This window comes from Bos grunniens, chromosome 18, assembly GCF_055505025.1.
Source record: "Bos grunniens cultivar Pamir isolate PY7600 chromosome 18, Bosgru_T2T1.0, whole genome shotgun sequence".
NCBI classification, from domain to species: Eukaryota; Metazoa; Chordata; class Mammalia; order Artiodactyla; family Bovidae; genus Bos; species Bos grunniens.
Genome location: NC_141182.1, coordinates 52,357,822 through 52,379,442, shown reverse-complemented (window position 1 = coordinate 52,379,442; position 21,621 = coordinate 52,357,822). Strand labels below are relative to the sequence as shown.

General features: G+C 42.9%; 1 protein-coding gene across 16 annotated transcripts; it reads right to left on the bottom strand.

Annotated features, from left to right (window-relative positions):
• Window positions 1-361: 361 nt before the first annotated feature.
• ZNF45 (zinc finger protein 45) lies at window positions 362-16,927 on the bottom strand. 16 transcript variants are annotated; one of them, XM_086352992.1, is made up of 7 exons: window positions 16,371-16,927; window positions 9,444-9,604; window positions 9,288-9,360; window positions 8,023-8,080; window positions 6,097-6,271; window positions 4,941-5,036; window positions 362-2,910 (listed from the first exon to the last, which is right to left on the bottom strand). In XM_086352992.1, the coding sequence occupies exons 5-7, from the start codon at window positions 6,173-6,175 to the stop codon at window positions 1,085-1,087; spliced, it is 2,001 nt and encodes a 666-aa protein (XP_086209118.1). In that variant the 5' UTR covers window positions 6,176-6,271; window positions 8,023-8,080; window positions 9,288-9,360; window positions 9,444-9,604; window positions 16,371-16,927; the 3' UTR covers window positions 362-1,084. The 16 variants fall into 16 exon arrangements, with proteins under 16 accessions (XP_086209118.1, XP_086209120.1, XP_086209121.1 ...); XM_086352994.1 differs by having other exon boundaries at window positions 6,097-6,253; XM_086352995.1 differs by having other exon boundaries at window positions 6,097-6,243.
• Between the last annotated feature and the right edge of the window lie 4,694 nt (window positions 16,928-21,621).

Here is a 21,621-nt window from a genome sequence, read left to right as displayed (position 1 = left end):
AGAGTACTGGAGTGGGGTGCCATTGCCTTCTCCAAACTTAGTCATTAGGGAAATATAAATTAAGACCAACATGAGAAACCACTATAAAACTACTGAAATGTTAAAAAATAAAACCCTGATATGCACTGGTGGTGGGAGTGCAAAATGGTATATCCACTTTAGAAACACCTGTTTTTCACAAAGTTAGACATACTCTTACAACCCAACAATCCCACTCCTAAGTATTTACCAAAATAAAGAAACCTGTGTTGATACACAAATATTGTCAGACAGATCTAGTTAATACACCATATAGAAATCATCATACTTGCTGCCACTGGAGGTAGAACTGACAAGAATGGTACACAAGGAAACATTCAGGTTTAATAGAAATGTGGTATATATTGATTTTGGTGATGATTACACAAGTAGATACATTTATCAAAATTCACGAAGCTGTAAACTTGAGATTTATGCATGTGCTTGCATGCAAATTACATCTCAATAAGGAACTGTTAGCATACAAAATTGCTGGTCACACACAACCTGGTGATTCTGGACCCACTAATGGGTTATGACCTTCAGTTTGATAAGCACTAGTTTACAAGACCTGCAGGGCTGGGAAGATGACCCCAAGTGTCTAATCCAATCCTCCAAGCCTTGGAGAATTCCTCTGTTTACAAGTTTATAGAAAACTTTAGAGAGGAACTGAATAAAAATTTCAAAAGTGACTTCTCCCTTTAACTCACTTAACATTGCTGGACACCTGCAGTGTGGTAGGCATTGAAGAGGCAGAGTGGACTTGCTGTAAACAAAGTCCATGCCTTCCGGGAGCTTCTATTCTAGTGGAAGAGATTTGGGCATTTCTGTCTTAGTACTTTTGGTTCCCTCCAGATCGGACCCATCCTTCCCATGCCTCTCATCCATGTAGTATCTGCTAAATGTCAAGGTTCTGAATGAAGCTCTGTCTCCACACTCATGAGGCTTCTCTGCTGTGTGGTCATCCAACCACCATGACACTTTGTGAGTTCTGGAGGAAATAAATGTTTTGTTTTCTACGACAGGACTGTTTCAGCACACATGTGAGGTATTAACTCATGCAATTTTATAGAGATTCTTTGCTGTATGTATTCTCTGATGAGGCAAAGTCTTTGTCACCCTCATCCCCAGCATGGACTCGCTGATGAATTGTAAGACTGGAGCTCCAACTGAAGCCTTTCCCACACTCTTCACATTTATATGGTTTTTCCCCTGTGTGGACTCTCTGATGGGCCTGGAGGTATGAGCTCCAACTGAAGACCTTACCACACTCCTCACACTTATATGGTTTCTCTCCAGTGTGAACCCTCTGGTGGGCTTGAAGGTATGATCTCTGTCTGAAGCGTTTACCACACACATCACATCGGTACGGTTTCTCTCCTGTGTGGACTCCACGGTGAGCCAGAAAATTTGAGGCCCGACAGAAGCCTTTCCCACACTCCTCACACTGGTAGGGTTTCTCTCCAGTATGGCACCTCTGATGGGCCTGCAGCTGCGAGCCCACACTGAAGCCTTTCCCACACTCTGCACACTGATACGGTTTCTCGCCAGTGTGGACTCTCTGATGCACCTGAAGGCTTGAGAACTGACTGAAGGCCTTCCCACATTTTTCACATTTATAGGGCTTCTCTCCTGTGTGGATTCGACAATGAACGTTAAGATCTGAACTCCGGCTGAAGCCCTTCCCACATGTACCACATTTGTACGGTTTTTCTCCAGTGTGGCCTCTCTGATGGGCCAGAAGATTTGAGGCCTGACTGAAACCTTTCCCACACTCCTCACATTTATATGGTTTCTCTCCTGTATGGACTCTAAAATGAATGTTAAAATCTGAGCTACGACTAAAGCCCTTTCCGCATGCATCGCATTGATAGGGTTTCTCACCACTATGGCCTCTCTGATGGTCCAGAAGATTTGAGGCCCGGCAGAAGCCCTTCCCACACTCCTCGCATTTGTAAGGTTTCTCTCCTGTGTGGCTTATCTGATGGGCTTGGAGATGGGAACCCACACTGAAGCCTTTCCCACACTCCTCACACTTATACGGTTTCTCACCTGTGTGGATTCTACAATGGATGTTCAGGTGTGAGCTATAACTGAAGCCCTTGCCACACGCATCACATTTGTAAGGCTTCTCCCCAGTGTGGATTCGCTGATGAGCTTGCAGGCGTGAATGCCAACTGAAGCCCTTCCCACACTCTTCACATTGATAAGGTTTCTTTTCCGTGTGAACTCTCTGATGGACATGGAGATAGGAGCGCTTACTGTAGCCCAGCCCACATTCCTCACATTTATAGGGTTTCTCCAATGGGTGGGCTATTAGAGGAGCCTGAAAATGTGAGCTTTTTCTGATGTTCCTCCCACACTCCTCTAATCTGTGTGGATTCTCTCCAGCAGGGACTCTTTGATGTTGATGAAGATATGACCTCTGACTAAAACCTTTGTGTGACATATCATGATTGTTCAGTTTTGCTCTACTGTGGACTCTCTGATGGGCTTGAAGACTTGAAAACCGACGGAAGGTGTTTTCACATTTTTCACATTTATAGGGCTTCTCTCCTGTGGAGGCTGTCCGGTTCATTTGAAGGTAAGAGCCCCATATGAAACCCTTCCCACACTCCACCCCTTTATAGGGTTTTCCTCCAGTGTAGTCTCTGCGCTGAACTTGAAGATGTGAACTCTGACTGAAGTCTTTACTGAACTCATCTTTATAGAGTGTGTCACTTTGTTTTTCCAACTGAGAGCCAATTCCTTGACGAATTCCCATGGAATCTCGACACCTGGTTAATTCCTCTGTAACCTGTAGCCAGATTTTTGAGCAGAAAAATTCTTCGTGTGGCAGATACCTTAATCCAACTTCTTGAAGAGTCTCTATGCCATTTAGATTCTGATTTCCTAAGAGGATAAAGAAAATTAAAAGATGGGGCATATGAGTGCTTTGCTCAGAAATGCCAAGGTTATAAACTTAGGCCCACACCCTAAGGCCTTATGAGGACATGAAAAACTTCTATTTTTCTTCAGCATCATGTATCCTTTGCATACCTCCAGACACCGAGAGGTGTTCCACCAGGGTCCCTTTCACTACACATCAGTGGGATTCATTTAGAATCATAATAAGTTTCATAGCTGAAATATAAATTAGAGATCTAGTAGCTATAAAGCAAGAAAAATACCTCCTAGGGAATGTTTACCAAGACGAGGCTGCATGTTACTCAAAGCCTTACTTTCTCTGCTGCAACAAGTGTTTCATAAACAGCTTTCACATAATTGCACATCTGATCCAAATGCTCAAAAGCTCAAGTAAGACCCTTACTAACAGATTATCAGAAGACATCCCCAAGCAGTGTTGAAAACTTTTGCTTTATTAGAAGTTTACTCCACTGGAAGGAGCTTTGAAGGCCCTGGTAGGTTGGAAAGATAGATGTTTAGGAGAAAATAATTTATCACCTAAGGGCCTAAAGTTCAGAGTATAAGCAGAGAGAGTGGTCTTTTGTCTCCTGCTGGGAAATATCCTTCAGGAAAACAATATGCAGAAAAGTTTACTATAATAACATACACTATTCTAAAACTTCACATCAATAAAATTCCTACAACTTCCCTGGGGGAAAAATAAAGACTGAAAAATTAAAAGATAACCTAATTTTTACAACAGAGTAAGACCTTGCAAGGAGTAAATAAATAGGGTGGAATACAGATTTTAAAAGTCAGTATTGGACAGGAAGAGTTACATTCTCCTTGGAACTCTGTTCCACCAATTAGTCATATAGCTTGCTACTAACTTCTTTAGAGGTGTCTTTTCAAATAATGCCTTATCAGTGATGCCTCTTTTATTACCATACAAAATCATATACTAAATTCTCCCTATCTATTCTACATTCTGAGCGACTGATCTGATCTGATCTGATTCTACATTCCTGGAAATCTCCATTAGCCATACACTGTCTTGTTTTTACATAGCACATATTCCCATCTGACATACTATATACATAGTATAGGGCACAAATAGTCCTTGATCTTTTTCGTTTTATGTCTTCTCATGCTTGAATGTAATACCCACAGGGACAAGCATTTTGTACTGTTCACAGGTTTATCACCACTCCCAGAACTCTGTCTGATACGGTCAGTGTTCCAGAAGTACATGCTGGATGGATAAATAAATCCTAGTTTGATGTCTCTGTGACAGTTTGAGCCATGTTACAAAAGTAAGAGAGATTTTGCAGGTAACTTACTCATCACAGGAAAGGCAGTGGAAACAGCTGGGAAGCTGAAAGGCTTCACTAGATGCAGGGCTAACCTAAGTGAATGCTGCTGAGAGAAAATCACGATGATCACAAAATCAGGGAATTTCCTGGTGGTCTAATTGTTAGGACACTGTGCTCTCATTGCCAAGGGCCCAGGTTGGATCCTTGGTCAGGGAACTAAGATCCCACAAGCCACAGAGTGTGAAAAAGAAAAAAAAAAATCTTGGCAAGAATCACTCGGAAGGCAAAAAAAATAAAAAAGCATAGGGCATAAAGATGGCCATGGGGTATACAGATGGAATGTCTCTGAAATTCTTATACCCTTTTCCTGAATGGGTGAAGATTTTCCTTTTTCATTTAGGAGTCAATATTTTGACCCTTATGTTACCCCTGCCCTGTGAAAAAGTTGTTTCTGAAAGTAGACTATAAAATTGACGGGTATAGGGGACATCACAAGCCACTTTCTATACTGGGATTTTATTTTGAATGAGAGATCTGAGCAGAGAAATGACAATGCTTGAATTTAAAAGAATCACTTGGAGTGGAGAACGGATTGTGAAAAAGCAAAGCAGAAGAGAGAGCATTACAAAGACTGTGGCAGTAATCCAGACTATGACTTGGACCAGAGCCACAGCTGGAGAGGCCACAAGAAGGAGGACAGACTCAGAGTCACAGGACTCTCACCCGAGGAACAGCAGCTCTGGGCTGCTGTCCTTATCATTTGCAGCTTTTCTTCTCTCTCTAATTGGGATGGTACATCTGGTGTGAAGGATTGATGCCCTGTAAAAAGGCAAGGACAAACATTGAAAATGAATGTATTAGAAGCCCAAATTATGAAAAATGGTGGTTTACACTATATCAACACTGACATCAAAATCAGTGTTTTCCAAGCTTTCAATTATGACCCATTGGCAGAAATATATTTTATGCAAAATCGAGGATGTGTAGTCATTGCTGTTGCTGTTTAGTTGCTAAGTCATGTCCAACTCTTGAGACCGCATAGACTGTAGCCCACCAGGTTCCTCTGTCCATGGGACTTTCCAGGCAAGAATACTGCAGTAGGTTGCCATTTCCTTCTCCAGGAGATCTTCCCGACCAAGGATGGAACCCATATCTCCTGCATTGCAGGTGGATTCTTTACCACTGAGCCACTTGGGAAGCCCCCAGGATATGTAGACTAAGTATAAATTACTGGAAGACATTATTTTCATTACACCCTTTTCACCATTTCTCATACTCTTCTTGGCAACAGGCCATAGTTTTTATCGCATTGTGCAGTTACTGCCAAATGCTGTGATATTTTCTACCCTATTTTATTTCAATTCCTTAAAGAATGTCATGACCCACTAATTGGAGATGATTACAATTTGAAAAGCCAAAAAGGTAGAGCAATCATGTGGACAATTTATAGTATGTTTACCAACACATTTTGGTCAGCAGAGAAAGAAAAACACTATTTCTGTGGGACTTCCCTGGCGGTCCAGTGGTTACGAATCTGCCTTCCAATGCAGGGGTGCAGGTTTAGTCCCTGGTCAGGGAGCTAAGTTCCCACACGCCATGGGGCAACTAAGCCAATGCACTGCAACTAGAGAACGTGCACTTCAATGAAAGATCCTGCATGAAGCAACAAGACCCCGTGCACCTCAACTAAGACCTGATGCGGCCAAATAAATAAATAAATATTAAAGCAAACTAACAAACAAAAAGCCCTGCGATCTCTGCATCTCATGCTGATTAGAAAACCGAAATTTGGTCCAAGAGCTCCGAAGCTCTGCCTGTTCAAGGGCACATAAATATTGCAGGGGGTCTCTGTTCAGTTACAGAGGGCACCCGTCCTCACCCACTGAGAGCAGGTTCCGGAAGTTCTCCAGCATCACTTCCTGGTACAGCTTCCTCTGGGCCAAGTCCAGCAGCCCCATCTCCTCCTCTGTGAAGACCACGGCCACATCCTTGAAGGTCACTGCCTCCTACAACATCAATCACACTCCTGATTCCCCCTGGAGGAAGGGTAACAACTGAGAAAAGTGGGCAGGATGTGTATAAAGTGGTTCCAGGTGCTGACAGACCAGAGTCAATTTTACTGTAACATAATTAAACGTCCCCAATAACGCATTTATGTTGTATATATTTTTCTTTTTATAATAAATGCTGAAAAGAACAACTTTTCATATAGATTTTTTTGCTTTCCTTCTGATTATTTCTTTAGGATAAGTTCCAAACAGTGAAAAATTACCATGTCAAAGAATAGGCAGCTTCAAAATTGTTATGTACAACAGCAGATTTTCTTCTCAACTTTTCCCTTATTTTATCCTCCTCCAAGAGTATGTAAGTAGCCCCAATTCTCCATATCCCACACTTGGAATATAACCATATTTTTAAATCCTAGGCAAACTTAGTAAAAGAACAACTAATTTGATTATTTGCACTTATTTGATCATTAATTAGCTTATCATATTTTCACATATTTACTAGGTGTTTTTATTTTTTTCTTCAGAACTTGGCCTGTTAATATTCTTTTTTTTTTTAATTTTTATTTTTTTTCAGCAACAGAGGTATCAGTGGATTCATAGAGGAGTAGCTTCCTTGTCTGAAGCAAGGTCCTGGAGCAAACCCTACTGTGTGTGTCCCATGGCAGGCAGGACATGGCCAATATATATATATATTTTTAATTACCTTGGCCATACCACATGGCACGTGGGATCTTAGTTCCCCAACCAGGGACTGAAGGCACACCCCTCTGTAGTGGAAGCACAGAATATTTAACACTGGACCTCCAGGGAAGTCCCACCTGTTAATATTCTTTGCACATACTCCAACTGGGGTTTTATATTAGGATTCTGTAAAATTCCTATTACAGATTTCAAGCTTTGGTTTTTTGAGCATGGTGATGGACAGGGAGGCCTGGCATGCTGCGGTTCATGGGGTCGCCAAGAGTCGGACACGACTGAGTGACTGAACTGAACTGATTACACATATTTTCACCTACATTTGGCTACTGTTCTTGTACAGCACTGGGGACAGTATGGTTTCACAGCCTTGGCACTTCTGACATTTGAGGCCAGATGATTCTTTGTTGAAGGGGGCTGCTTCGTGCACTGCAGAGTATTTAGCAGCGTCCCTGGCTCTTATGTACTGTATCAGTAACATCCCCCAAGTCAGACAGCAAAAATGTTTTCAGACATGGCCTGAGGGCACAATCACTCATGACTAGGAATCACTTGTGCTGCTGCTGCTGCTAAGTCACTTCAGTCGTGTCCGACTCTGTGTGACCCCATAGACAGGAGCCCACCAGGCTCCCCCGTCCCTGGGATTCCCCAGGCAAGAACACTGGAGTGGGTTGCCATTTCCTTCTCCAATGCATGAAAGTGAAACATGAAAGTGAAGTTGCTCAGTTGTGTCTGACTCTTAGCGATCCCATGGACTGCAGCCTACCAGGCTCCTCCGTCCATGAGATTCTCCAGGCAAAAGTACTGGAGTGGAGTGCCACTGCCTTCTCTGAAGAATCACTTGTATACAGCATTATTTTAACATCTTCTATTCTACTCTGATATGAAATTACAAAAAAGTGATAAAACAACAAAAATGAAACTATATTAAAATTAAAAACCAGTGATCATCTGGCACTCTTCTTGGAAGAGGTTCTCAGATGCCTACTGTTCACTTCAACTGTTCACTTCAGGGCTTCCCAAGAAAGAGAAACAGGATGTGTTTAATTGCTGAGAAATGAGGTGACAACTGAATGCCTAGAAAGGCAAGCCCAACTCACCTTGAACTTGGACATTTTTTCCTCCTCCTTCTGGGGAACTGCTGAGTCTTGGGAAGGCCTGATGGGAGAAGAAGGAAAAAAACTGTCAAAGTCTGGTCAAGGATGTCACTGACCCATGTTGTTATTGTTCAGTTGCTAAGTTGTGTCTGACTCTTTTGAGAACCCATTGACTGCAGCCCACCACCCTCCTCTGTCTATGGGATTTCCCAGGCAAGAATACTGGAGTGGGTTGCCATTTCCTTCTCCAGGGGATATTCCCCACCCAGGGATTGAACCCAGAGCACAGCAGAAAATGGAGGGATTAACAATGTCTATCTTGTACACCTACTGTCTTTGCTAAAATAATTAACTTGTATTCACAATTTCAGTACAACTTATGTGGCAAAATGCACAGGCTAACCTAACTTTTCACCATTCGAATAGAACTTATACTTTTAATTTTAATTAAACCTGGAGTATAAACACAAAACAATGCCTAGGATTGCTGTCAGAATTAAATGAGTAGGCGGAAAGCTCAAAGAACACTTCCAAGGCACCTTATTTCTCAGTAGCAGCAGAAAGCAGGTCATGTTCAGTAATGAAAAACCTGTCCTCATAAATAGTTTCTATCACTGGATCCTTCAGAGGCTGTTGCTTTGTCATATGAAAATCACCTTTAGCCTCTGACATGTTATTCTTGCTTGGTTTGTCATACTTAATTTGATGCCTTTGCAGTAATATTTAAGATTACATTGATGATTTTTTTCCCTGTGTAAAATATACATCACATAAAATTTTATGTTTGAACTATTTTTTTAGGGTGTTGAGTTCATTAGGTATGTTCATATTGTGAATCACCATCACTATCTGTCTCTAGAACTTTTCCACCACCAGGAACTGAAACTCTATACTCATCAAACGCTTAGCTCTCCACAGCCTATCCCCTTGGCCCCTGGTAATCACTATTCCACTTTCATAGTCGTCGTGTCAGATTTTTCATGACACTACGAATGATCACTTTTTCAAAGATATAAGACCTTGCTAATTTGACTTTGCTATCAGTAGGGCCTTAAAAAAACTCATACCATTGAGCTGAAGAAAAATGAACAGAATCCTATTATTTAACAGTAAGTTAATCAGTATGCCATTTTAATTAACAAGCTAATCATAGTAATGACAGAAACAACACAAATGGCAATGTTTAACACCACACAAGCACTAAGTACGTGCTAGGGACCTTGAGACGCACTTGGCACACATTGCTCCATTAGGTACCTCCCACACACCTGTGAAGAATCTAGTGTCGTACGAGCGGTGTGACGCTGGTCTGATCACCTCCACCTCTGTGCCTCTCCTCAGCTACAACAGGAGGGAAAAAAAGAGAATGTCAGTCCTAGGGTTACTGTGAGGGATGAATGAGCTCAATGCCCTTAGCCGTGTACCTGGCATTTTAGAAAGTTCTCAGTAAATGGTGATGGTCACGACTGTTGTTTCCACGTAACAGACGAGGAAGCCGAGGCTCGGTGAGGTCAAGAGGCGGGGAGGAACCTGAATCCACTCTCACAAAGGAGCTAATCTTCTAGATCTTGTATCTCTGTTGCTTCTAAGAAAAAAAAAATACACTGATGGGAGTCTGAGGTCTCATGGAAAGAGAAATGAGAGGTTGAGAGCTGGGGACAGAAGACAGACATGGAAACTGGAAGAGGACTCTGAAGTCAGAGGATCCGCTTGAAGGAGATGAGAACAGAGTCAGGAAGGGTGGCGGCTTTGGAATCAGACCACTGGTATTTGAATACTGGCATCTCCAACATGCCACTACTTAGTCCCAAGGTCTGATCTGTAAATCAGGAATTAACTTGGTTATGATTAACCAGTGGCCAACAGAAGAGTCAAGATTTTCACCGAGAGCCTAACCTAATAGCACATCAGACTCACAGGGGAATTTTTTAAAAATGGTCAGACTTTAAATGGAAAGCAACTTATAAAAGCTGTATTTTAAAAATTGTTTTTTTTAAACAAAACAAAGACAAAGAAATCCTCAGAACTTATTCACAACTAATTAAATCAGAAACTGTGGAGGAGGGTTGCTAACATCTGCACTCTTACCCCTCTCCGAGCACCCCAGCCTGTGATTTCATTGTCCAGTCAGGACACTGCACCAGGAAACGAACCCCAGGTAACAGGACACGGGGTGGTAACCGTGATCAACGTGCAGTAGTTCCCAAGCTCCGGTCAGCTCTATCGTAAGGCCTAAAATGCCCAGTTCTCCCCTGACACCTTTGAGCCTCACAGAGCCCAGAAGGCCTAGCTCCTAGCTCCTCTGCTCTCTCCAGACATGACCTTTTCCCTGGGGAAGACTCCCCATCCAGCTGGTTTGCCTGTGAGTTAACCATGTTTTTATTTATTCATTTATTGGCTGTACCTCATGGCTTGTGGGATCTTAGTTCCCCAACTAGGGATCGAATCTGGGCCCCTGAAATGAAAGTGCTGGGCCTAAAGACTGAACTGCCAGGGAATTCCCTTAACCATATTTTATTTTAATTCATTAATTAACTAATTTATTTATTTGCCAGCACCACATGGCATGTGGGATCTTAGTTCCCCAACCAGAGATCAACACATGCCCCTGCAGTGGAAGTGCAGAGTCCTAACCACTGGACCGCCAACAAGTCCCATCCCTTAACCAGTTTTTAGATTCTAGCTATTTAACATCTGTGATTCCTGACTTCTTCCTCAGTCTGTTGAATCACAGGGCCAGACTGTCAACCACAGTTAGTAACACATTCCCCACAAGCCAGCTTCCCAAGGCATGTGAGGGTCACAAGGGTCCATAACATGTTATGGAAAAAATTCAAACAAACTTTTTAGTCAATGTAAGATAACCCGCCCAACCACTGCCCCCTGCTCTCCTGTTCTTAGTGCCCCAAAGGGGGATCTCACCACCTATTTACTTCCCACCACTATAGTCATAAAGACACAGTCCTCTTGCTCTGCTCCACGACTCCTGTGTGCGACAGGCCTTGTATGGCCCTGGGTGGCATGCTGTGTCTCTTTTTGGGGGAAACTTCTTTCTTGGTACAGAAAACCTTCTTTCTTGGTAACCTCTCCATGCTGTCATTCGATCACCTTTATAAATGAAGACCTGACACAGTTCACCCCATCAAATGATCAGATGTAGCCCACCTAGTTCTCAACCTAACAGGTTTTGCCTCTGTGCCAGCTTCAAAATTGTTCCAGCAAGCCAACCACATCCTCCTGCCAGAACCAAGGGTTACCCTGCTGCTGCTGCTGCTGCTAAGACGCTTCAGTCGTGTCTGACTCTGTGCGACCCCACAGACGAGAGCCCACCAGGCTCCCCTGTCCCTGGGATTCTCCAGGCAAGAACACTGGAGTGGGTTGCCATCCTACCCTCCGTTTAATACAGAGCCTGCCTCCCAGAGCCACTGCTGCTTCATTCAAGTCCCAAGTGCAACCATGCGTGGCCTTGCATGGCTGTATGTGATAAACAAACTGCTGCCAACCTCATCTGCCCAACGCAGATATCTCATACTGTTCAGGACAGGGATTCCGCCTTCCTAAATAAGGTGAATAGGAAGTGATTGGAACACCATCACAATCATCCAGAAAGCTAAAAGAGAACACATTGGTCCAGGGACTTCCCTGGTGGTCCAATGGTTAAGATTTTGCCTTCCACTGCAGGGGGTGTGGGTTCAATCTCTGGTCAGGGAGATTCCACATGCCTCATAGGCAAAAAGCCAAAACATAAAACAGAAACTATACTGTAAAAAAAAAAAAAAATTCAATAAACAAACAAACCCACAGAAGCCCAGATTCATTGAAATGGTAAAAGGACTGGGTTTTTACCAACTTCCTTAGGTGATTCCAATATGGCCCAAGTTTGGGAACCACTGCAGTATTCTATTCTGCCCCTCAAACTGTTATCTGAAATGCCTAATAGCCAGGAAGCCCAGGACAGGACTAGAACTGGCACTTAGGCCTCCTGATGACTAGCCTCCTTCTTCTCTCTGTTGTAAGATGCCCTCGAAGGTCTAAAGAGGTAAGAGTAATTTGTAAATGCCCCGGGAGGCAAATCCTCAGAGGAAAAATGGAGGCTTCCATTTATACCAGTGGTGCCCAGCTGAAACATAATGCAAGTTACATGGGTAATTTAAATGTTTCTAGCAGACATGTTGAAAAATGTAAAAAGAAGTAGCCTTTATTTTAACAATATATTTAATGCAACATATCCAAAATATTACTTCAACCTGCAACAGAGGTATTTTACATTCTTTTTCAGTGTTTGAAATCTCTTGTGTGTCCTACACTTAACAGCACATCTCAGTTGGCACCAGCAACATTTGAAGAACAACAGTCTCACGTGGCCAATGGCTACCATAGTGAATGGTGCAGACTCAGGCCTTTTTAACGCAATAGAGACCATATGATTATCCCCGAGGAACCGCTGCTGCTGCTGCTAAGTTGCTTCAGTTGTGTCTGACTCTGTGCGACCCCACAGATGGCGGCCCACCAGGCTCCCCAGTTCCTGGGATTCTCCAGGCAAGAACACTGGAGTGGGTTGCCATTTCCTTCTCCAATGCATGGAAGTGAAAAGTAAAAGTGAAGTCACTCAGTCGTGTCCTATTCTTAGTGACCCCATGGACTGCAGCCTACCAGGCTGCTCCGTCCATGGGATTTTCCAGGCAAGAGTACTGGAGTGGGGTGCCATTGCCTTCTCCGCCCCTAGGAACTGACTAGGTTCAAAAGACAACCAATTCTGTTAGTTATCAGTTTCAACAAAGGTTACTATGGAAACGATTCATTTTTGCTCAACTGTATGGTCAAATTGAACTATTAAAAGAAAATGGGGGAAAAAAGAAAACCCTAAAATATTCTTTGCACTTTTAATAACTCACTGCATTTTTCATACTGCATACTCTTCTGTAATAGAAAAAAAAGTACAACTGTAGTCTATAATACATATAGGATGTACTACGTGCCAGGCACCATTTCAAGCACTTTCCACATCATATTTCTTTTAATCATCACATGTCCAACTCTTTGTGACCCCCTCAGCTGTAGCCCACAAGGCTCCTCTGTCCATGGAATTCTCCAGGCAAGAATACTGGAGTGGGGTACCATTTCCTTCTCCAGAGGATCTTCCTAACCCAGGGATTGAACCCAGGTCTCCTGCATTGAAGGCAGATTCTTTACCATCTGAGCCACTAGGGAAGCCCCCAAAACTTTAATTCTGTGGTTACCTGATGTGAGAAAACCGAGGCACAGAGAAGTTAAGTAAGCTGTGCTGGCCACAGAGTGCTGGAACAAGGAGGTTTTAAAGCTAGCTGCTGAGGTTTAACTCTGGCTCTGCCCCTTGCTGGGTCACCAGGTCATTTATTCAACTGTCTTCGACTGTTTCTTCATTTAAAAAATGACAATAATAATTACTGCACACAGAGCACTGGAAATTCACTGAAACAGAAGAGGTGCCCAACAAATGTTAGCTTTTCTCAGCATCCCCATCACAATCCTGACATAACAAACAAAAAACTGAACACTAACATCGATTTGACAACAAATTTATGGTTACCAGGGGAAGGCAGAGGGACAAATTAGGAGTTTGGGATTAAAATATACACAGTTCTATACACAAAACAGATAATCAACAAGGACTCACTGTACAGCACAGGGAACTATACTCAGTATTTTATAGTAACCTTTAGGGAAAAGAATCTGAAAAGACTATATATACATATGTACTGAATATATATATATATACACATATACACACACATATATGCACATATATATAAATAACTGAATCACTGTGCTGCATACCTAAAACTAACATGAAAGTAAAAGTCACTCAGTTGTGTCTGACTCTACTGGAGAGGGTACCCTTTCCCTTCTCCAGGGGATCTTCCCAACCCAGGGATCCAACACCAGGTCTCCCACATTGCAAGCGGATTCTTTACCAGCTGGGCCACAAGGGAAGTCCAAGAATACTAGGGGGAGTAGCCTATCCCTTCTCCAGTAGATCTTCCCAACCCAGGAATTGAACCAGGGTCTTCTGCATTGCAGGTGGATTCTTTACCAACTGAGTTATCTGGAAAGCTTGAAACTAACATAACATTGTAAATTAACTATGCTTCCATTTAAAAAAAAAATTTATTTGCTTCCAAGGAAATCTGTCTTACACATGACAAAATTAGGCATAATGATACATCAACTTTTTTTTTTTAAGGTAAAAAGTAGATTTATTTAGAGAGAAATACACTTTACAGAGTGTGGGCCATCCCAGAAGGCAGGAGAGTTGATGATACATCAAACTTTGAATACTCGGAAAAAGTTGATGAATTCTACAGCTCACCAAAGGAATGTGAGGCACCAGACAAGGCATATGCCTATAGACTGCCTTTCTGTTTTGTTCTCTAATTCCAGGCTATAGCCCCTCTGGGCGACTGTTTGCATCACACTTACTCACTAAATAATTCCTCTCTGCCGACCCTGTGCTGGACTCTCCAAAAAGATTAGGACCAGGTCCATGAATCAGAGGTCCCTGTAGCCTAATAGGAGAGAAAGATGAAACTGAGAGTTATATGCCCATGGCAAGTGCAACTCCAAAGAAGCACAGGAAATTTATCATTTTCCTTTCATAATTCCAACTCTTTCTAACTTTCTTATATAAAAAACATTCTCCTAGTGGCCAAGTGTGAAAAATCGTAGAGTTGCTGTTAATACCTGTTATGGACTGAATTGTGAGTCCTACCCCTAAACTCACACATGGAAGTCCTAATCACCAGAACCTCGGAATGTGGCTGCATTGGCAGACAAGGCATTTAAAGGGGTGATTAAGTTAAAATGAGGTCATTAGGGTGGGCCCTAAGTCAATCTGACTGGTATCCTTCTTTGAAGAAACTGGACATAAATAGGGATAGTAGGGGCATGCACACACACAAAGGAAAGACCTTGTGAGGACATGACAAGAAGGCAGCCATCTGCAAGCCATGGAGAGAGGCCTCAGAAGAAACCAAATTTGCTGACAGACTCCTAGCTCCAGACTATGAGAAAATCTGTTTCTGTTGTCTATGCCAGCCAGGCTGTGATATTTTGTACCAGGAGAAGCTGAAGCTCCAATACTTTGGCCATCTGATGCGAAGAGCTGACTCACTGGAAAAGACTCTGATGCTGGAAAAGACTGAAGGCAGGAGGAGAAGGAAACAACAGAGGATGAGATGGTTGATGGCATCACCGACTGGATGGACATGAGTTAGAGCAAGCTCTGGGAGTTGGTAATGGACAGGGAAGCCTGGCGTGCTGCAGTCCATGGGGTCGCAAAGAGTCGGGCATGACTGAGCGACTGAACTGAGGCACTGTACTTCAGATACACTAACTTATTTCTTCTCATCTAACCATGTCATGATCTTTAACTTCAGCTTACTTGTTTTTATGATATATCGCCCCCTGCTGCAACTCAATAGTCCATCTTGAATTTTTTTTCCACTTTTACAAATAATACATGGATCTGTCATTTCAGGTGCCTCTTACATTCAGTGATGTGTCAGTGATGTGGCATGCTGCAGTACATGGGGTTGCAAAGAGTCGGACCCAAGTGAACGACAGAACAACAAGTTTTAGCAAATTAATAAAGTCTCGGTATAATAACTAATGTTTAAGTTCTATTGACTCAACATCTGGGTTTGCTTTAAAATACTCAATGGGAAAAACCTGTGCGTGGGGATAGAGCGATGCAACAAGATCAGCAAGAACTGAAGCAGGATGACTGTTACACAGGAGTCATTATATTACACTTTGTGGGGCTTCCCCCATGGCTCAGATGGTAAAGAATCTGCTAGCAATGAGAGAGACCCAGGTTCTATCCCTGGGTCGGAAAGATCCCCTGGAGAACGGAAGGGCAACCCACTCCAGTATTCTTGCCTGGAGAATTCCAGGGACAGAGGAGCCTGGCAGGTTGTCTGGAAATTTCCAGAATTAAGAGTTAAGGATATGAATAACCTGATAACAATTGTATATAATATAGATAAATACATATAGAAAAGCTGCTAAACAGAAGTGCACTTAAATGTTGATAATCGTCTATATCCTATAGGTCTGTGTCCTATATACGTCATACACATCCTACAAGTTATAACATACGTATCTACATGGGTAATTCGTAATGGTTTTGACTATGTCATAGCTCTACATTTTCTGAATTCTCTACAATGAATGTGCATTTCTTCTATAATCAGTATACAAGCTTTAAATAATATTTAAAATAAGATTAAGTGAGAATGCTTTCAAATTTTTACAAAGACGGCCAAACTCACTAACCCTGTTTTCAAATCCTCTACAATAAAATTTCAACCTACCTGCACAAATTGATCCCAAAAGTCTCCTCTGCAGCCAGTTTCCTAATGGTTGACTATTTCGATAGACTGCTTTTCTATCTACGAATGGCAAGTGAGTATCTGCCTTATACTCTTAATATCCCTTTTTATATTAAAGGAATCCAAGGAACAGAAAGAATAAATTCGCATCTAACGTTACCTCGCTAGGAAGTAACTAACGGTGTGGAAGGTGCTGGAGGAGGCGGATTGGACAGCAAGGAGACCTGGAGACAGTCAAACTGCCGATTTCAGTCCGCCTACAACCCCAGGACTTGTGAACCGCCCCAAACGCAGAGAATCCAGCCGTTAAGAGGAAGGCAAGCGGCCGCCCTCGCCCTTCCATCCCGCCCTCTGTTGCAAGTCGCGGCTTTTCTGCCCTGCGACCGAATACCGAGTCCAGCTGATCCCAGGACCGGGTGAGAAAAGTTAAAAGAGACGGCAGGCTCCCAAGGAATCACTCACCTACCTGTGAGAACCAAAGGCCGCAATCGCAATCTCCTAAAGCGGAAATACCTCCAACTATTCGCAGCCCCTGGACTACATTTCCCAGGATCCCCGAGAGGGGAAGGCGCCACTACCCCGCCCCCGACAGGAAGTGACGTGTTCGACATCGCAGGCCTGACTCGAATTTCCCAGAATCCACGAAAGCAGCGAGGTTCGTGTTCTTGCCCTCCGGTAGGCGAAATACCAGCAGACACGCACAGCGCTGATTATGATTTTTATTTCCCCAGCGCAGCGAATAACCCCTCCGCGCTTTCCCGGAGCGGAAGTTCCGAATCACAGGAAGCCTCCGAGACTACACCTCCCAGAATGCTCTCTGCCGCTGAGCTTCCCACCTGTCTGCAATTTTACTTTTGAATTAGCAGGTGGATGGGGTCGCTATAAGTTGGACACGACTGAGCGACTTCACTTTCACTTTTCACTTTCATGCATTGGAGAATGAAATGGCAGCCCACTCCAGTGTTCTTGCCTGGAGAATCCCAGGGACGGGGGAGTCTGGTGGGCTGCAGTCCATGGGGTCGCGAAGAGTCGGACACGACTGAAGCGACTTAGCATAGCATAGCATATGTGTAGGAGAAGGCGATGGCACCCCACTCCAGTACTTTTGCCTGGAAAATCCCATGGATGGAGGAGCCTGGTGGGCTGCAGTCCATGGGGTCTCGAAGAGTCGGACACGACTGAGCGACTTCACTTTGATTTCCCACTTTCATGCACTGGAGAAGGAAATGGCAACCCATCCCAGTGTTCTTGCCTGGAGAATCCCAGGTGCGGGGGAGCCTGGTGGGCTGTCGTCTATGGGGTCGCACAGAGTCGGACACGACTGAAGCGACTTGGCAGCAGCAGTAGCAGCAGCATATGTGTAAGCTGTCGGGCGCTTGTAGAACTTGGCTTTCCCCCCCCCCCCTCGTTTCCTGACAGAAATTGGAAATATGTATGGAAAAGTAAATGGCAAATAATTGTAAAGGCGTGGTATGTGTGAGAGATCTCTTCAAGAAAATTAAAGATACCAAGGGAACATTTCATGCAAAGATGGCCTCGATAAAGGACAGAGATGGAATGGACCTAACAGAAGCAGAAGATATTAAGAAGAGGTGGCAAGAATACACAGAAGAACTGTACAAAAAAGAGCTTCATGACCAAGATAATCATGATGGTGTGATCCCTGACCTAGAGCCAGACATCCTGGAATGTGAAGTCAAGTGGGCCTTAGAAAGCATCACGACGAACAAAGCTAGTGGAGGTGATGGAATTCCAGTTGAGCTATTTCAAATCCTGAAAGGTGATGCTGTGAAAGTGCTGCACTCAATATGCCAGCAAATTTGGAAAACTCAGCAGTGGTCACAGGACTGGAAAAGGTCAGTTTTCATTCCAATCCCAAAGAAAGGCAATGCCAAAGAATGCTCAAACTACCGCACAATTGCACTCATCTCACACGCTAGTAAAGTAATGCTCAAAATTCTCCAAGCCAGGCTTCAGCAATACGTGAACCATGAACTTCCAGATGTTCAAGCTGGTTTTAGAAAAGGCAGAGGAACCAGAGATCAAATTGCCAACATCCGCTGGATCATGGAAAAAGCAAGAGAGTTCCAGAAAAACATCTATTTCTGCTTTATTGACTATGCCAAAGCTTTTGACTGTGTGGATCATGATAAACTGTGGAAAATTCTGAAAGAGATGGGAATACCAGACCACCTAACCTGCCTCTTGAGAAACCTATATGCAGGTCAGAAAGCAACAGTTAGAGCTGGACATGGAACAACAGACTGGTTCCAAATAGGAAAAGGAGTACGTCAAGGTTGTATATTGTCACCCTGCTTATTTAACTTATATGCCGAGTACATCATGAGAAACGCTGGGCTGGAAGAAGCACAAGCTGGAATCAAGATTGCCCGGAGAAATATCAATAACCTCACATATGCAGGTGACACCACCCTTATGGCAGAAAGTGAAGAGGAACTAAAAAGCCTCTTGATGAAAGTGAAAGAGGAGAGTGAAAAAGTTGACTTAAAGCTCAACATTCAGAAAATGAAGATCATGGCATCCAGTCCCATCACTTCATGGGAAATAGATGGGGCAACAGTGGAAACAGTGTCAGACTATTTTTATGGGCTCCAAAATCACTGCAGATGGTGACTGCAGCCATGAAATTAAAAGACGCTTACTCCTTGGAAGGAAAGTTATGACCAACCTGGATAGCATATTGAAAAGCAGAGACATTACTTTGCCAACAAAGGTCCATCTAGTCAAGGCTATGGTTTTTCCAGTGGTCATGTATGGATGTGAGAGTTGGACTGTGAAGAAAGCTGAGCGCCGAAGAATTGATGGCTTTTGAACTGTGGTGTTGGAGAAGACTCTTGAGAACCAGTCCATTCTAAAGGAGATCAGCCCTGGGTGTTCTTTGGAAGGACTGATGCTAAAGCTCAAACTCCAATACTTTGGCCACCTCATGCGAAGAGTTGACTCATTGGAAAAGACTCTGATGCTGGGAAGGATTGGAGGCAGGAGGAGAAGGGGACGACAGAGGATGAGATGGCTGGATGGCATCACCGACTTGATGGACGTGTTTGAGTGAACTCCGGGATATGGTGACCAACAGGGTGGCCTGGCATGCTGCGATTCATGGGGTCGCAAAGAATCAGACACGACTGAGCGACTGAACTGAACTGAACTGAGCTATAATGAACCATCTTCTTTACTACCTGGCCCTGTATTCAACCTTGGCCAAGAAAACGAGATGCGACCATTGAATGGGATGTGAAACAGAAGCAGAAAAATGCTCCGCTTTTGCTTTGGTTTTCTTACATCGTTAGGAAATTGAAATATTACTTGTATTTCGAAAAAGTTATTCATCTTCCAATTAAGAAATCACACCATGTAATTCTTATTCCTTTTTAACCGGTTAATTGACGTGTAATTTTAAGGTACAACATATGTTGATTTGATGCATTAATGTATTGCAATATGATTATCATCTTAGTGTCAGCTAACACTTCTATCACCTCAACTAGTTTTCATGACTTTTTTGGTTTCAGAACAATTAGGGTCTAGTCCCTTAGAAACTTTGAAGTTTATAATACAGTATTATTGATTATATCACTATGCTGTCCATTAGCTCTCCAGAACTTATCTCCTAGTCCAAATTTGTACCCTTAAAAAACAGTATCCCATTCACACCCAGCCCCCTAACCTGGAATAGCTATCATTCTACTCTGTATTTATGAATTCGCCTTTTTTAACATTCCACATACAAGTGATAATAAACAGTATCTCTCTGTCTGATTTAATCTCACTTTAGCATAATACTCACCTTTGCTTTGCAAATGGGTCTGTTTCTTTTCCTTCTTATGGCTGAATAAATTCCATTGTATATATGCCACAACTTCAACACTTAGGTTGTTTCCCTATTGTGAATAATGCTGAAAGAAACATGGGAGTGCACGTACCTCTTCAAATAACTATTTTCATTTATTTTGAATATACAAGCAGAAGTAAAATTGCTATGTTAGTTGCTCAGTCATGTCCAACTCTTTGTGATCCCATGGACTGCAGCCTGCCAGGTTCCTCTGTCCGTGGAATTTTTCAGGCAAGAATACTGGAGTGGGTAGCCATTCCCTTCTCCAGGGGATCTTCCCAACCCAGGAATTGGAACTGGGTCTCCTGCATTGGAGGCAGATTCTTTACCACCTGAGCTACTGGGAAGCCCATTTTTGTAGTAGAGTTTGGAATTAGGAAGTGGGATGTCTCTGGCTTTGTTCTTTCTTCTGATTGCTTTGGCTATTACAGGTTTTTGTGGCTCCGTACAAAATCTTAGAATTTTTTTTCTATTTCTGTGAAATATGCCATTGGAATTTTGATACAAATTGCACTGAGTCTATAGATGGCTTTTGGGTAGTAGGGACATTTTAATGATATTAATCCTTCTGATCCAAGTACACAGCATATTTTTCTGCTTATTTGTGTCTTCAATTTCTTCCATCAAAGTCTTATCATTTTTGGTATACAAGTCTTTCATCTCCTTATTTAAATTAATTCCTAAGTATTTTTATTGTCTTTAGTGATATTGTGAATGGAATTATTTTACATATATTGTTACTGTATAAAAATAGCAACTGGTTTTTATATGTTAATTTTGTATTATTCAACTTGACAGAAGGCACTAATGAGTTCTAACAGTTTTGATGTATAGTGTTTAGAAAATATATATTTATTTATATATCTCTTTTGTTTGTATCTGCAAAGGCAATTTTATTTCTTCCTCTCTGACTTGGATGCCTTTTAATTTCTTTATATTTTGATTGCTCAGCTAGGACTTCCAGTACTCTGTGGAATAGAAGTGGTGAGAGTGGGCACCTTTGTTTTGTTTCTGTTTGTAAAGGAAAAGCTTTCAACCTTTCACCACTGAATATGACATTAGCTCTGAGTTCACTGTATATGGCTTCTATTACATTGAGTTATGTTCCATCTAGGAGAAGGCAATGGCACCCCACTCCAGTACTCTTGCCTGGAAAATCCCATGGATGGAGGAGCCTGATGGGCTGTAGTCCATGGGGTCGCCAAGAGTCGGACATGACTGAGTGACTTCCCTTTCACTTTTCACTTTCATGCTTTGGAGAAGGAAATGGCAACCCACTCCAGCGTTCTTGCCTGGAGAGTCCCAGGGACCGGGGAGCCTGGTGGGCTGCCGTCTATGGGGTCGCACAGAGTCGGACACGACTGAAGCGACTTAGCAGCA

Coding starts and splice junctions, on each gene's coding strand:
- ZNF45 (XM_086352985.1), bottom strand. Junction 5,037..6,096: donor CCGGAACCTGCTCTCAGTGG/GTGAGGACGGGT, acceptor GCCTTTTTACAG/GGCATCAATCCTTCACACCA. Junction 2,911..4,940: donor CCAGAGCTGCTGTTCCTCGG/GTGAGAGTCCTG, acceptor TTATCCTCTTAG/GAAATCAGAATCTAAATGGC.